Source organism: Macaca nemestrina, chromosome X (assembly GCF_043159975.1).
Source record: "Macaca nemestrina isolate mMacNem1 chromosome X, mMacNem.hap1, whole genome shotgun sequence".
Classification (NCBI taxonomy): Eukaryota; Metazoa; Chordata; class Mammalia; order Primates; family Cercopithecidae; genus Macaca; species Macaca nemestrina.
Window position 1 is genome coordinate 21,972,823 of NC_092145.1, and position 17,393 is coordinate 21,990,215.

The following is a 17,393-nucleotide window of genomic DNA, read 5'->3' on the forward strand; positions in this document are numbered from 1 at the left end:
CTGTCCAGAAAAATATATGTGCCTCTAGCACTCCTCATGCCCATGCCCAAGCTCCGTCCTCTGTTGTTAAAAATATGATAATTGCAAAGGAACCCTATTGTAGTATTCAGTCTGTGGAGGTTGTGAGCAAGCTGTCTGAATCTGATTATGAGTTGAAAAGCCCTTTGCCTTATTAAAATAACAACACACAATGAAATGCAGGATTCCTTTGGTAGCATTCAGAAGTCATCTGTTTGTTTTGTCTGCCCCCAACTGGGTAGTTTGCAACACACAACTAATCTTAGAAATAGCTTAGTTCAATTTCAAGGCGATTTGATACTCAACTGGTGGTCTATGTGTGGGACTCAGTGTTCCTTTAAGGGATAAGTATTGAAAATATCTGTCATCAGATTTAAAACAGTGAGTGGAGAACAAGATGCACAACTAGTACAATCAGAAGAGAAGAAATCAGATCTTCACAGCCCCTTCTAACTTTCATATTTTCGGCACATCTCAGTTGTCAGCTTCTCCCTTCTTTGCCCTTCCAAATGTCTACTTCACTGCTTCCCTTATGATACTGTTTCCCTTGCCATGTTTATGCAATATACTGTTTGGTTGAGTACATGGACAATATTTTTCCATTGTTCAAATGCTGAATCTATGGTTGAATAGTTCATCTTGCATCTACATATAACAAGCTTTTGGCCCAACTGCTAACCTGTGAGAAAGTCACACGGTCCTTCCACCCTTGTGAAATTATATCTACATATTCCAGCCCTCTCCTTCCTATGCTCCCCCTCCTCTACTTCCCCTCTGACTTGGTCTAAAGGGGCAATGGATCAGGTAACACTAGTAAATGACCTAGAAAGCAAAGAACAAAAGCTGATCTCAGCTCCCCTAGTCCAAAATCAATACCTACTCCCACCCACTCTGAACAAAACAACAAAGTATGTCCTGAGTGAATCAATGAGTTCTGGATCTAGTACAAGTCATTCTGCCCTAAATAGGCCTCTACTTCTTTCAACATTTGTCAACACCATCTCTATGCTTCACATTGTGTAAGGGTTAGGCTCTGAGGAATGAAGGAGCACCTAGCTTAGTTAGGGAGGGAGACATGCAAATGAATAATTTCCATACACTGGGGGTGAGTGCCAAATCAGAGCTATGTGCAAAAGAGTGGCAGTGTCACAGATGGGGAAGATAGCCCTTCTCCTGGGAGCATTAAGAAAGACTTCTTGGAAAAGGTAACTTTTGAGCTCAGCCTGAAGGATAAGTTCAAACAAACTCAGCAGATTGAGGAAGGAAAGGAGGGCATTCTGGGCAAAGGGAACACTGAGAAAAAGTATGGGCAAGTCTTTAGAACGGTAGAAAGCTCTAGTTTGGGATTAAACTGTGAAAGGCTCTCTCCAGCAGAATTAGGCATGATCTTATGTCATTCCTATTTTCGTTATTTTAGTTTAGGTACTTTTCTTGCATTGTCAACTTTTAAAAATAATAAGCTCATATTACTTTACATGAAGATAAAAAAATGAGCCTTAATAATAAAGGAAAAAAGTTCCAGGTCTGCAGTCAGGGATGAAAAACTGTTTTTACTTGCAGTGATTTCCAATTAGTGCTGCTTTGATGCCTGCCGAAGCAAATCATTGCAAGAAAGCAGACAGTCCCCTCCCCTGCAACCAAAGAAGGGGAGGGATGATCCTCTTCAGGATGATGGAAGCCCTCCAGGGAAGATCACGTGCACTCAGCTGCCATATTTGAAAATGGCTTGTGCATGCAAAGGGGCCCTATCCTTTAGTTCCACATTTAACACATTGAATGGAAACCTCTAGGAAGAGACTTTTTCCTGAGCAGACTGTCGTAAGCAAATGTTGGATCTGTCTGAGAGCTGTAGGTGTCAGAATTTGTATGTCAATGCTATGTTTGACATGTATGTATTAGAATAAAGTGGAATTACAGTCAAAGAACATTCCCTTCAATCAAATTGTTTTTCCCATCCCAGGCAACTAATTGTCCAAACTTTCTATCCTCTTTTTTTTCCCCTGGAACAATTCAGTTGAGCAGACTGTCTTAGTTCACAGGTGGAGATTCTTTTGTTGTCTGTCATGGGCTACTAGCACAAAGGAAAAAAATCTGGACTGTGTCATACATGGGTAGTTAACATGTCACTTAGTTTAGTTTCATGTGTCTTTCTTTAAAGACAAAAGAGAAAAATAGAAATATTCAACTCCTCTTTTAAAACTATAAGCAGAGGAATATAAATCTTTATTTAAGAAAATATTAAAATACACTTAATTCTTGTGCTGGAACAAGTTTAGAAAGGAATGACAGGAAGAGACAAAGAAGAGGAGAGATGAGAGAGGCCCAGTAAACTTGGTGGGAGGTAAACTACTTTTGTCACACTGCTGCTGTAGTGTCAGAGAACATTATCCCTTGTTGTTGCTGTCCTTTGAAAAGCTCATTAACTCTCCAACAGTTTGTAAAGTCTTCTTCCCTACTCTCCAAAACAGTATGTCTACACTTATTTTCAATAATCAGTTTCTTTTAGAGACCAAGATTTATTTTCTCACAGTAATTCAGAAGGTTTTCCATAAAGGAATGGTAACACTGTCCTTTGGGACTCTAAGATATTTGCCAGTTTGCGAACTGTGCTGGAGACCTACTCTTTGTTCTTCAAAAGGCAGGTACTGTCTCATCCCACAGGGCCTGGGAATTAGTTGAGAACCAGGATTTATTTAATTCTGAGGTCCTTCTAGTCAAATCTACCTTGGATTCTAAGTGGATTCTAATGGAGATCATACACACTAAGAACCAAAAAGAACTCAGAGAACAAGCCTATCAAGAAGAATAGGTGTTAAAGAAATAAATGTAAAACTTTACTCAAGAGAAAAATCTAGAGCAAAATACATTGAAATATTAACAGTGATTATCTGTGTCTGGTGGGACAATGAATTTTTTCTCTTTCTATCTTTCTTTATTTTCTAAATTCTCCATAGTGAACATGTATTTCTTTTACAATGAGAAAGAAAACAAAATATTTTAGAAGACGGAGGAAGAAATATATTTGAACTGTTTACAGCTGTTGCAGCACTGAAGCGGCAGCTTTTACAAATTTCTCTTTTCTTCCCGCGCCACCTATATGTTTATTTTATTTGCATCCAACCTGGCTTTTCCCAACTTTCCTCCATGTCTCTTTCATTCTTCCAAGGGGCATCCCTCCCCATAATAGAGAACCCTCTCTTTCTCTAAGACATATTTCTCACCTCTTCTCTACCCTTTCTTTTGAGGGGCAGGGGTAACAGCTTTATTGAGATTTAATCCACATACCATATAATCTATCCATTTAAAGTGTGTAATTCAATTGTTCTTAGTATATCCAGAGTTATGCAATCATCATCACAATAGATTTGGGAACATTTTCATCACCTCAGGAAGAAACTCTGTACCCTTTAGCTATCATTCCTCAACCTTCATCTCCCCAGTCCTAACCAACCACTAATCTACTGTATATCTGTATATATTTGCCTATTCTGAACGTTTAACAAAAGTGGAATTATAGAATACATGGTCTTTCATGACTGGCTTCTTTCACTTAGCATAGCGTTTTCAAAGTTTACCCATATTGTAGCACATTCAGAATTTCATTCCTTTTTAAGACTGAATAATACTTCATTGTATTTCATTATATATATATATAATATATATATATATATATATATATAAAATCATCTTTTGTTTATTCGTCAGTAGATGGTCATCTGTCTTGTTCCACCTTTTGGCTATTGTTAATAATGCCGCCATGAACAGAAACTTATTTGAGTACCTACTTTCAATCCTTTTGGATATATGCCTAGGAGTAGAATTGCTGGGTCATGTGGTAATTCTGTGCTTAATTTTCTGAGGAACTGCTAGATTGTTTTCCACAGTGGCAGTACCATTTTGCATTGCCACCAGCAATGTGTGAGGGTTCCAATTTATTCATCTCCTCACTGGACTTGTTGTTGTCTATCATAACCATTCTAGTGGGTGTAAAGTAGTATCTCATGGTTTTGATTTGCATTTCTCTGATGACTAATCTATCTTTTTCTTTTTTTTTTTTCTTTTTTTCTTTTTTTTGAGGCAGAGTCTCACTCTGTCACCCAAGTTGGAGTGCAGTGGTGTGATCTCCACTCACTGCAACATCTGCCTCCCAGGTCCAAGCAATTCTTGTGCCTCAGCCTCCCTAGTAGCTGGAGTTACAGGTGCACACCACTGTGCCTGGCTTAATTGTTTGTATTTTTAGTAGAGATGGGGTTTTGCCATGCTGGCCAGGCTGATCTCAAACTCTTATTCTCAAAAGATCCACCTGCCTTGGCCTCCCAAAGTACTGGGATTACAGGTGTGAGCCACTGCACCCAGCCCATAATCTATCTTTTTCTAACTTGACTTCATTTTAGCCCTCCACATCCAGTGCTTAAATTCTTAGACACAAATCCCTGTCAGGGTCACCACCACCTTCCTACCAGGCTCAGAGAAAAAGACCATTCAAACTGCTGTACCAAATAAGTCAAGAGGTTTACCCAGCCCAGTAGCTAACTGGTTTGGGAAGAATACCAGGAAAAATCTGTTGGGAGAGAATATGGTTGTACTTATTAATATCTACCTCAAAAAAGTGAGGAATTTTAATTATCTTATTGTACATAAAATTATGTAGCACTTGAAAAACTTTTAATTGTCCTGCATACATGAATTTATCTGGAATATAATATGTGTATTTCATATATATGTGATTGTATTAGTCCATTTTCACACTGCCGATAAAGACATAACTGAGACTGGGTAATTTATAAAGAAAAAGAAGTTTAATGGACTCATAGTTCCATGTGGCTGGGGAGGCCTCACAATCATGGCGGAAGGCAAAAGGCACATCTTACATGGTGGCAGGCAGAGGGAATGAGAGCCAAGCAAAAGGGGAAACCCCTTATAAAACCATCAGATCTCGTGATACTTATTCACTACCACAGGAACAGTATGGGGCAAACCACCCACACGATTCAGTTATCTCCAATCTGTTCCCTCCCATAAAACATGGGAATTATGGGAGCTGCAATTCAAGATGAGATTTGGGTGGGGACACAGCCAAACAATATCAATGATATATTTCTATTCTACAGATTCATGATAATGTTGTAATATTGGCAATGGCTAACATTGTAGAGTGATTACTGTGTGCTTACTTGTGTGGGTACTATGCTAAACACTTTACATGCATTGTCTCATTTAATCATTACAGTAAACTTGCAAGATAGGTATCATCATTATCTTCATTTTACAAATAAGGAAACTAAAGTTCAGAGAAGCTTAGAATTTGCCTAAGATTTCACTGCTCAGTAAGTGAGGGCATAGCTGACATCTGAAACTCAGCTGAGTCATACTCCATAATCAGTGCTCTCAGCTACTACTCACAACAGGTTTGAAGGGGCTGTTCTGAGAACCCAATCATTCTAACATGGTTGCAAAATAAAACTGTGTTCAAAATAACTAATTCAAAATAACAAATTCAAAATAACTAATTCAGAAGTAAATTTTTAAAGCACAGTCTCTTTCTGTCTCCATCCTATATGCCCTGTGGAGTTAATAAAGTAGGATAACCTTTTATTTTTCCAAGTTAACTTGTTCAACTTTCAAAGAGATTCCCTGAGTTCTAGAACATGATAACTCAGACTATGTTCACATTATTCACTGATACGATTTGGCTGTGTCACCACCCAAATCTCATCTTGAATTGTAGTTCCCATAATCTCCACATGTCATGGGAGGGACCAGATGGAGATAATTGAATCATGGAGGTGGTTCCCCCATCCTGTTCTAATGATAGTAAGTTAGTTCTCACAAGATCTGATGGATTTATAAGGGGCTTCCCCCTTTGCTTGGCACTCATTTTTCTCCTTCCTGCCACCATGTGAAGAAGGATATGTTTGCTTCCACTTCTGCCATAATTGTGAATTTCCTGAGGCCTCCCCAGCCATGCAGCGCTGGCTTTTCTTTATAAATTACCCAGTCTTGGGTATTTCTTCATAGCAGTGTGAGACGAGAGTAATATATTCACTGTCTTTGTGGTTTTCTTAGATTTTTATCTTAACCCTTCCAGGTAATATCTTTCTATACTAAAGTGGGAGGTCTTATGTTTATTGCAGACCCTCATTCCCTTGACATTTAGATCGAACCTCATCTAGATCTTCTTCAAGTTGTCAATAATCTTTATGATCCACCAAGAAAACTGCAAGGGTTGGGAGAAGTTCAGGGTGTTTTTGTTTTTTTTTTAACTTCTATGGAAATCAAAATGGAAGGCCTTGCCATGGGTTCAATTTTTCTTGCCATGTGCTATGTTAGTGAGAGGGGGTTTGGAGGTAGGGAAAGGCCTAAGGGAAACTCTTTCCTTTAAGAGAGGGCCATTGTTTCCCGTAGACTAATGGCCGTATTCAGTTTCCTTATGGAGTGGGGGGAATTACTTAGACTCAGCCTTTACTCTTTCAGCATCCACTCTTGGGAACTGCATTATTACCTTGTAAAACAGAGCATCTCTCCTATTAGCTGTTAATTGAGCCCATCTTTTTCCTCTATGAGAAACTATAATGTTGACTTTTATTTTCAGAGCTCTGTATTGAGCCTCTTCTTTTTGGAGATTGATGGTGCTCAGACACCAGGGGTAGGCTGTGGGGTGGGGGGTACAGGCATAACAGGAAGCAACTTGTGGGGTATCAGAAGTTAAATATGTCCCAAAAACCTTTCTTGAGTTGTTCTGTCCATCACCTTGACTTTGCAGTGACCCAAGCCTTTGTGAATCTATGCTGAGAACCCTTTCTCTCCCTCCCCAACCTCTTAAATCATTAGTTGAAATGAATAGTTTTATGGTAATTGTCCTAGTTTGTTTTATGTTGCTGTAAATTCTGTAACAGAATTCCTAAGACTGGGTAATTTATCAAGAAAAGAGGTTTATTTATTAGACTGGGAAGTTCAAGATTGGGCGGCCTCATCTTGTGAGGCCTTCTAAGTGAAGGCCGCATACCATGTGAAAACATGGTGGAGAAAAGGAAAGGGAACTGAGCACAAGTGAAAAGGACAAATATGAGAGGCAGTCTCACTTTATAACAACCACTCTCCTGGTAACTAATCCATTCCCTGGAGAACCAACCCAGGCTTACAAAGCAGACATAAGTCCATTTTCACCTCTAAAAGGCACCAGCTCCCAACACTGCCACCTTGGGGACCACGCCTCAACATGAGTTTTGGTGAGGACAAGCCATCTTAAACCATAGCAGTAATAAAATGAAGAATCAAATTAAGTACAAGAGGATATTTTCACCAGTCTTCCTCATTTGGCCAGATCTGAGAACAACTCCCAGAAGGCATTTCTGGGCTAAGGACTTCCACCAGTGTCCAAATGATATTCAGGCCTCTGGTTCCTATAGAGGCCTATACATCAGGCCAGTCCATTCTTAGCCTGGAGACAATATTGAATAATTACTCCACTGCCAGAAAATTCCCTGAATAGAGTCTCCAAAAACTTAGTATAGACATGAGATACATTTGGATGTGAAGGATGCTTTAATTTTCTATCAGTAACATTGCTTTAGAAAATAAAGTGTGTTTTATTTTTGTCTGTTTACCACTGTACCTCTATTACATATTTTAATATTTCTTTTTAAACATACCCACTTCTCTCCAGTCTAAGGAGTATTACTTTGTGTATCCATGTACATCTGAAATGAGATAACAGACCTGAAATTTTTCTGGTATTTATGTGTGTGTGTTTACATAATATATTCTCTCTCTCTGTCACTCTCTCTCTCTCTCTCTCTCTCTCTCACACACACACACACACACGCACACACTTGTCTTATTATATGTAGCACAAAAGCAAAAGCAAATAAATAATAAAATATACTAGAATCGTCCCCCACCCTGCTCCCTCTCCCTCACAGGAGCCACAATATACAAAGAACAAAGAAATCTTTCTTTTCTGGCAGATGTGAGTTGCTCTGACTATATTGCCAGGAGAATTTCATAGAGCTTATACTGTTCTGAGCACCCTGCAATTCTGATCTGCAACCATTAGCCAGAGCCTATATGGAAACGGGCCACCTCTAGGGTAATAGCATTGTAAATTACAATCAATGCACCCAATTACACTCAGAAACCAAAAGATATGTAGTGCTCCAGTGTGCCTTGTAATCAGCACCTTTGAAAATGTAGGTAACAGCATTCTGAATTAAAAAAATGGAAGTGGAACGTCTTAGAAAATGAATGTTGGAATTAAATCATCCTTCTGATAGAAACAGCACCTTATATGACAGGCAACTTTTTTTCTAATATCATTTTATTGATTTTTTTTAAAAAAACTAAACTGTGGCCTTGTAGCCAAGAATGTCTTTAAAAATCATTTATTGCTCTAATCAGCCTGGCAGAGCCTTTCTGTCATGCTGATAAGGAAATTAAACTTTTCTCATACTGAGTTTACTTGCCTCTTATGCGCAGATGTTTTGTTTTTCTTTTAGGGAACTAATTCAGAAGTTGAAGTCTTTCATCAGCTTCTATAGTGCTTTGCCTGGCTACATCTGCAGCCATAGCCCTGTGGCGGAAAACGACACCCTTTGCTGGAATGGACAAGAACTCGTGGAGAGGTGATCTTTTTTGAAAGTTACATATAGCAATATTTGAGGAATAATTGTCATATGTTTATATAAAGGTTAATTATGTCTTCTGTCTCCATTAATTTCACAAGAAAAATTCTAGAAAAATCTATGAGGCTGAGTGCGGTGGCTCATGCCTGTAATCCCAGCAGTTTGGGAGGCTGAGGTGGGCAGATCACCTGAGGTCAGGAGTTCGAGACCAGTCTGACCAACACGGTAAAACCCCATCTCTACTAAAAATGCAAAAGTTAGCCGGGCATGATGGCGCAAGCCTGTAGTCCCAGCTACTCGGGAGGCTGAGGCAGAAGGATCATTTGAACCTGGGAGGTGGAGGTTGCAGTGAGCCAAGATCGTACTACTGCACTCCAGCCTGGGTGACAGAGCGAGACTCTCCAAGAAAAAGAGAAAACATCTATGATATTTTAGATGATGTCTATAATTTATAGCCCTCCTAGAAATTGCAAAGTTTGACGCACATAGAGAACTGTGTCTGAAGGCAATTTTACAGAGTTTAAAGCATAAAACAACTTTCTTTTGTCTTCGATTCTTCCATCTCCTCATTATGTGGGTCCTTATGTATTTGATTTGAAGAAATCACATTCATCTTGATAACTATCATTTATTGAGAGTTAATTGTATATTAAGTACCATGCTAAGTGCTTTATATGTATTATTTATCTTTATAACAATCCTATGAAATGAATACTGTTATTTTCCCCCATTTTACAGATGAAGATAGAGAAAGGAAGAAAAGGGAGGGAAAGAGGAATACTATTTCACTGAGCAATTTTATTGAAATATTTTATTGAGCATTTGTTTTGGTGTTTTTTTGTTTTGTTTTGTCTTTTTGGCTTTGTTTTGTTTTGTTTTGAGACGGAGTCTCACTTTGCTGCCCAGGCTAGAGTACAATGGCGCGATCTTGGCTCACTGCAACCTCCGCCTCCCAGGATCAAGTGATTCTCCCACCTCAGCCTCCCAAGTAGCTGTGATTACAGGCACCCGCCATCATGCCTGGCTAACTTTTGTATTTTTAGTAGAGATGGGGTTTCACCATGTTGGCCAGGCTGGTCTCGAACTCCTGACCTTGGGTGATCCGCCTGCCTCAGCCTCCCAAAGTGCTGAAATTACAGGCATGAGCCACTCCACCCGGCCTAATATTCATTCATATAATCTATGCTATCATTATCTATGAAGAATTTGCTCATCACTGAAAAGGAAATCATATATATTCATTATATTCATTTATTCAGCAAGTATTTACTGAGCACCTTCTAAGTGCCAAGCCTGTTGAAATGAACAAAACAGACATAATTTCCTGTCCTCACAGAGTTTTCATTCTGGTGCGCTAGTGGTATTCCTAACCTCCATTGCTTTCCATGTGGGAAGAATGCTTGCGATTAAAAAATTAAATCAAGAGGATACAATGCTTAGGAAACCACAAGGAGTTGATGAACATGCTTTAGAAAATGTTTGTACAAGTAGTAGCATGTTGTAGAGGAGAATACAGAAGAGACCCGAAATCGAGTTCTGAATCTTTCACTAATTAGTTGCTTAACCAAAGGCAAGTGACTTAATCTCTCTAGGCCTTGCTTTCCCCCATCTAAAAAAGGAGATGGTTGGATTAGAGCCCCTCCAGGTCTGACAGTCTGTGTGTATTTTTTTCTTATTAATTTATTCACTCATTCATACCTTCAACATTTATGTTTTGAGATATTATGTGTTAGGCACCAAGCTAGGTGCTAGGGATGCAAGTGCGAAAAAGGCAAGTTAGCTGCTTTGAAGAGTTTACATTCTAGTGGGACCCAATACCAGGACATGGAATGCTGAATGGAATTTATTAGCAGTATAATGAAGTGCAAAGAGGAAGGCTTTGGAGCCAGATGAATTTGGGTTTGCCTCTCAGTTCTGCTACTAACTGTGGCCTTGGGTGAGTCACTTAACCTAAAAAGTCTCAACATCCTCTTCCTCTGTAAGGGAAGAACATCTCACAGAATTGTTGTAACTATTAGGAGAGGTCATAAACGAAAAGCCCCTAGCAGACTGGCACATACTGGAAGCTCAATTTATATTACGTCTCTATTTTTCCCCCTTTCCCCTTCACTTCTCCTCTTTCCAACGCAAAACAAAAGATATGTCAGAAAATAGCTTATTCCTCATCTATGCTATTTTACTGACATGGGACAATGCAAATAAGGTTGCATGCCACCCTGGAAGAGGCATTGAAGTTGTATGGAGATACACTTCCCTCTAGCAAATGTAAATCAGCCTGGAAGGATTAATGGCTCCATGCACTAGAGAAATAATGTGTATTAGTTATCGTAAAAGCTCATCAGGTACTAAGAAGAATCATGAACATGTTTTTTTTTTTTTTTTTTTTTTTTTAATTTTCAGAGAAAAGCAGTTGGTATTTGGCTTTATAAAAAGCTGATGCTTTAAAACTGATACAAACAATAACTATTTGAAAAAGAATATATCCACAGATCAAATATGTGCTTCTTACATAAACTTGATGAGAAACCATTCCAGTACCTTGTCCAATGTTATGTTACTATAGCGAAAAATGAACAACTCGTGAATATTTGTTTTAAGCAGCTTATCTTCTAACCAGGGTCTCTTATTAAAAAGGAAATTTTACTTTACAAATATATTTATTTACTGATGTGTTCATTCATTCATGTATTTATTCTAACAAATATTTGAGCACTTATCCAATATCAAGCACTAATATTTGTTTCTTCATTGTGATTGTTTGAAGCAAATATTATAACCCTGCTGGATTTATCTTCTGTTGTTTATGGTGAAAAATCAGATTGATCCAGTTTTAGTTAATTTTAAAATAATTTATTCCCAGGCCTATGTATTTTGAATTATTGGAATTTTTATTGAATTTTGCTCATACTAACTACTTCATGTTTGGTACACTTTAGTGAAGGATGATGCCCTGGAACCAAGAAATTTCTCTTCTATCAAATGGTGGAATCCAAAGCCTGCTAAATTTGAATGAGTCCAAAAGTTAGCCGAATGTACTTTTATATCATTAAAATAACTGGTAACTGAAATATTTTTGTTACATTTGCTAGCTTTAAGCCTTAAGGTATTGAACAAAATAATAAAATAAATACTGTAGTAGGAGAAAAGCTATTATTCCAAACTTCTATTCATATTTCTGATTTCTGAAAAATCTTTATTTTCAAAATGACTTTTATTGTTAATATATACTATCCAGGAAGGAAAGAAAGGAAAGGAGGGAGGTAAGAAGGAAGGAAGGATGAAGGGAAGGAAGGGAGGAAGAAAATAAATCAAACATATTTTCAGACAGAATAAGGGTAGTGTAATCCAGGAAGTGACTCCTTCTTGGTCAGTAACCTCAGGTTATAATTAACTTGTACTTGTATTGCTGACCTAATGCAATGATAAAACTAGGGAATAATGTCAAACTAATTTTTTTAAATTACTCAGGAATATACCTTTAATAATATGAAGTTCTTTAGCCTGAAGACACGTGTGGCCCGTATTTGTAACATTTATAAAGATTAGCTTTGCACTTGTGTCTCATCTATAGTGGAAACCTCTTTCCAGAGCTTTACAATAAATTTCTCATTTAATTTAGTCTTAAGTAACAGTTACCACTTCCTATTGTCCAATGGGTTGTAACTTTGTTATCTTTCTAGGTCAAATTTGTGTGCCTGTAAAAAATTTTACTTTTAGTCAAGAAAAATTACGAAAATCAAGGATCCTGATAGGGAATGAGACTTGTCAGTGGAGACACTTGATCAAAAGGAAAATATTGATGTTGAGAGAAATACTGAGCAATATTCATGTCAGCTGGGTTATTAGAGCTGTTTGTAGCCTACTATGGATGTATAGATCACTCAACTTTTAAAGAGTTAATTCCTTGTCTCTCTAAATAAGGTCATATTTTCCATCATTTGAATTTTTATCTCTTATGAATGCAGTCGATTGAAATATGAATGAAGAAAATGTTTACACTGATTCAGTCTTAGGGAGTACCACCACATAAGCCTATCATTCATCCTTCTCAGCTTCCCACCACCACCCCATCTGGACTTGAGATAAACATTGGTTTGTCTACCAGGACTTAGCCGAGAAACCTTCAAATTAGCAAACTGGGTGCATGTGAGATATCCTCTTTTATGTGAGCCACCAGCATATCCTACAGGCAAAGATTTCCTACAAATGCCAAAGGCAGAAAGATCCTCCAGCTTCTGCCTTTGTCAAACTACAGAGAATTTCAATTAGAGAGTCCTTGGGACCAAGAGAAAGATAAAGGAACCCAGATTGCTGAGTTAACACTGGGCTTCCCAATAGGTAAATGCCATTTTTGCCCTGATAACACCCAAATGAAGAGCGAACGTTTTTGTAAGTCATTCTCAAACACCCTTTTTGCTAGGCCAAATATCTGGATAATTGACTGAATTTTCATTCATCTTCTGGATAGTTTGATACTTTATAAATTAGTATAACAGAGCAACTATACATTAGTTTTAGTTTCTATAAATTAGTTTAGAATCTATAAATTGGTAAACAGAGTTTGACGCTTGTTTAGATTAGTATAACACAGAAACTGGTTAAAGTATATATGTTCAAAAACCCCTAGTTTCTGAGGGAAAAAAAGGTGTTTTGTCTTTACATTTAATATCTGATAGGCCAGGCATGGTGGCTCACATCTGTAATCCCAGCACTCTGGGAGGCAGAGGCAGGCGGATCACGAGGTCAGGAGCTCGAGACCAGCCTGGCCAATGTAGTGAAACCCCATCTCTACTAAAAATACAAAAATATATGTGTGTATATATATATATATATATATGTGTGTGTGTATATATATATATATATACAGGCGTGGTGGCACGTACCTGTAGTCCCAACTGCTGGGAGACTGAGGCAGGAGAATCGCTTTCCAGGAGGTGGAGGTTGCAGTGAGCCGAGAACCCAGGAGGCGGAGGTTGCAGTGAGCTGAGATCATGCCACTGCACTCCAGCCTGGGTGACAGAGTAAGACTCCATCTCAAAAAAAAAAAAAAATCTGATAATTCAGGCTCATTCCACACAGATTGAGCACTTAGTATATAATAGGGCATACCTTGATAAGTATAATCCAGCTCCTGCCCCTGCTAAGGAGTTGACAACCTAATGAGAAGGATGAGGAAGGAAAATCACCCCCATCTCTGCCGGGCGCGGTGGCTCACGCCTGTAATTGCAGCTACTTGGGAGGCTGAGGCAGGAGAATGGGGTGAACCCGGGAGGCGGAGCTTGCAGTGAGCCGAAATCGCACCACTGCACTCCAGCCTGGGTGACAAAGCGAGACTCTGTCTCAAAAAAAAAAACAAAAACAAAAACAAAAAAAGAAAATCAACCCATCTCTTCCCCAGCAATCCAGGGAGAGCTCCTCTTAGAGGTATCACAACAGAGGCCCCATCCATGTGTATTGTGTGTGTGTGTGTGCAGACGCAAGTGTGTGTGTGTGTGTGTGTGTGTGTTGAGGTAAAATTTGCATGACAAAATTACCATTTTAAGGTGTACCATTCAGTGGCATTTAGTCCATTAACAATGTTATACAACCACCATCTCTCTCTAGTTCCAAGACATTTCATCACTCCAAAAGGAAACATTGTTGTACATTAATGGGCACGCCCCATTTCCCCTTTCCTCCAGCCCCTGGCAAGCAACTATCTGCTTTCTGTCACAATAGATTTACTTATTCTAAGGGTTTCATATAAATTGAATCATTCACTTAGCATTATGTTCTTGAGGTTTATCCAAGTTGTAGCACATATCAGTACTTTATCATTTTATGGCCAAATAATATTTCAATTGCATGTATATAGCGTATTTTGTTTATCCATTCATCAGTTTTTATCCATTTTTATATAAACTCTGAGCAACTACTTCTCTGTCAGATCTCTCTCACTACCTCTGCACTCAGCTTAGCTCACCCTTATCCTTGAAGACAGGTCAGCCAAACCTATAGGCCTCCCATCCCCATCATCTTTGAGCACAACCTAAATGCTAGCCTATCACCAGACCTCATCTCTGTAATCCTTTGCAATGATTCTCCCCTGAGTCTTTGTCTCAGCCTTCTGTTTGTAGTCAGCTGGCCTCTCCTACAATTAGCACACCTCCCATAGGGGTTTATATTTCCCTAGTGACTTTGAGACTTATCAACTCTGCATAGACAGCTACTTGTACTTTACTTTGTGGCATGATACCTTAGTTCCCTTTGTGATTCACCTGGAGCTGCTCATGCTACCCCTTTATCATGTTGCTGGGCCAGATAGGCCTGGCTCCAGATGTCAGCTCCAGGATATTGCTGTTCTCTGACTGACAGTTTCTACATAGCCACTTCTGTTCATTATGAATCGGAGCTGGGCGTAGTGACACGTGCTTGTTGTCCCAGCTACTCAGAAGGCTAAGGCAGGAGGACTGTTTGAGCCCAGGAGTTTCAGTCCAGCCTGGGCATACAGCAAGACCCCATTTCTTAAAAAAAAAAAAACTATGTTATAAATGCATGTTCATCTTTAATTCTCTCATGATGACTCTGACACTCTTACATGGGGCAGCTGGCATTACTAAATAAACTCCCTAAGATCTGCAGGGGTAAGTTGTGGTGAATCTGCCTCCTCTTTATCTTATGCAATCTTACCTCTCATTTCACCTGAGAAATTACACACACACACACACACACACACACACACACACACACACACACACTGAATTCTCTTATTTCCACTGACCAGACAAGTCTTCCAATGTTTCTAATGCCTCTTCAGGATTTCTCTGCTTAATTGAGAAGGCAGAATTGGGAATATGCAAAGCAATTGTGTTAATTCTCAGAGTTTTGTCCGTTGTCTCAAAACCTTCTGGACGTTTCAGAAAAGCACAGTAAGGAAACATTTTTCTTTCCTTTCTGCTGGGTTGGAAGGATAGACTGTGGCATGTCAGCAAGTTGAAGTGAATATGAGAGAACCATCCACACCCAATTCATGAGATGTGTAAAATCATACAAACAATTAAATGACCGAAATAGCTTCTTTTCTCCCCTATGATCTAGGAAAGACAAGGGAGAATAGTTGATTCTGATTTTATAATGCAATTATTTTAACAACACAGTATGTTTTGAAGAATTTGGTTGGGGGCACAGTTCTTTCTTTTCTTTAATTTTTATTTCTATAGCTTTTGGAGTACAAATGGGTTTTTGTTACATGGATCAATTATGTAGTGGTGAATTCTGAGATTTTAGTGCATCTATCACCCAAGTAGTGTATTTTGTACCTAAAAATTTCTAATACGAAAAAGTCTTTCACTGGTTTACATGGAAACAAGGAAAGACCTTCAGAATCTTCAATCTGGTAATAAAGAGATTAAGTAAAAAAAAGACCTATATTCTAAAGTGCATATATACTCACGCATACATATAAAACATGCACATCTCATTCTAGTCATGTCAGAACAGGCCAGTGGTATGCAGCACTTGCTATACATCGTCCCCATGCTCTCATGCTAAAATAAGTTATTATTATTATTATTATTATTATTATTTGTTATTTGTTGTTGTTGTTTTAATTTATAGTGTGGCTTTTCTCCAAAAGGACCAAGGCAGTATCCACACAATTTTAAATATAGGATAGCCAATGCAAACATCAATGAGGAAATAAATAAATAACATACAGAGCCAAGAGGAAGAGGGTACAGAAAAACATAAACAATGGAGAATGGAAATAATATTCAGTAGCACTGAGTCAGGTCCTAAAGTCCATTGATTCAGGCATAAGCCAGACTAAAGTCATGCTGAAGGTGAGACTCAGTAGCTCTTCTCGGCCACTGTCATGATGATTTGAGAGTTAGAAGCTGAGACATAGTCTTCAACCTCCCAGCTCTCTCTTCTCATGGCTAGTTCTTCCTTTACCCCTATATTGGAGGAGGCTCTGCTTATGAAACGCTGGTGGGAAGGAGAGAGGGACAAATAGGGCTTCAGTATTTGATTTATCACTATCTACCTCCACAGTTCCTGGTCCCCCTAAGACATTTTTGGATTTCATTTCTACTTTAGTTTTCCCAGGAGCAGAAACATGACACTTCATTTTTTCCAATTTGGGGAACTGCTAGTTAGCCTGAGTGTGTGCCCAAGAATGAACACACTGAAGTATAACGATGCTTTGCTAGTATGGCAGTTTACATATTCTACCTTGCCTTAGATAAGTCAAGATTGTTCTTGGAAAGCCTTTGAAGGAGAAATGGATTATGCAGAAAATGACTTAATTTGATATAGCATGAAATATTTATGGCAGCTATGATTTTTTTTTAAATCCTGGTAAGGCAGAACAGATCAGTTTGGAGAGTACCCCCATGTAATAATCTCACTATGGACTTAGATTGGAATATTTTTCAGCAGCGATTTATCTTAGATGTGGTCTTTAGTGACAGCTATTTATCAGGACATACTCTCATGGCAATACAGTAACATTTATCCCTTAAGATTATGGTGTCATACACAGTAGCTTTACCTTCAGAATTGAGTGAGAGAAACACAGCTTATCCTGTTGACAGATGGCTTAATACAGTGTGCTCCATTCAGGATGCGTTAGACTTGGTTGACTGTCATGTCTTAAGTAGCAGGAAGAGACATTTTCATGGCTCAACACTGATATGTCTATAGACAACCTGTTGAATACTGGATAGCTTATTACTTTAAGCAGATTGTGTCCTATTAGTATACAATGCCAGCCTC

At 38.6% G+C, this 17,393-nt stretch overlaps 1 protein-coding gene across 3 annotated transcripts in view; it reads left to right on the forward strand.

Moving 5' to 3' along the window:
* LOC105481423 (glypican 3) overlaps positions 1 to 17,393 on the forward strand; it is a 458,216-nt gene that overhangs the window by 297,693 nt on the left and 143,130 nt on the right. For all 3 annotated transcript variants that reach the window (XM_011741015.3, XM_011741017.3, XM_011741016.3), the window contains exon 5: positions 8,514 to 8,639. In XM_011741015.3, coding sequence (XP_011739317.1) covers positions 8,514 to 8,639 — 126 coding nt within the window. The remainder of the gene's footprint in view (positions 1 to 8,513; positions 8,640 to 17,393) is intronic.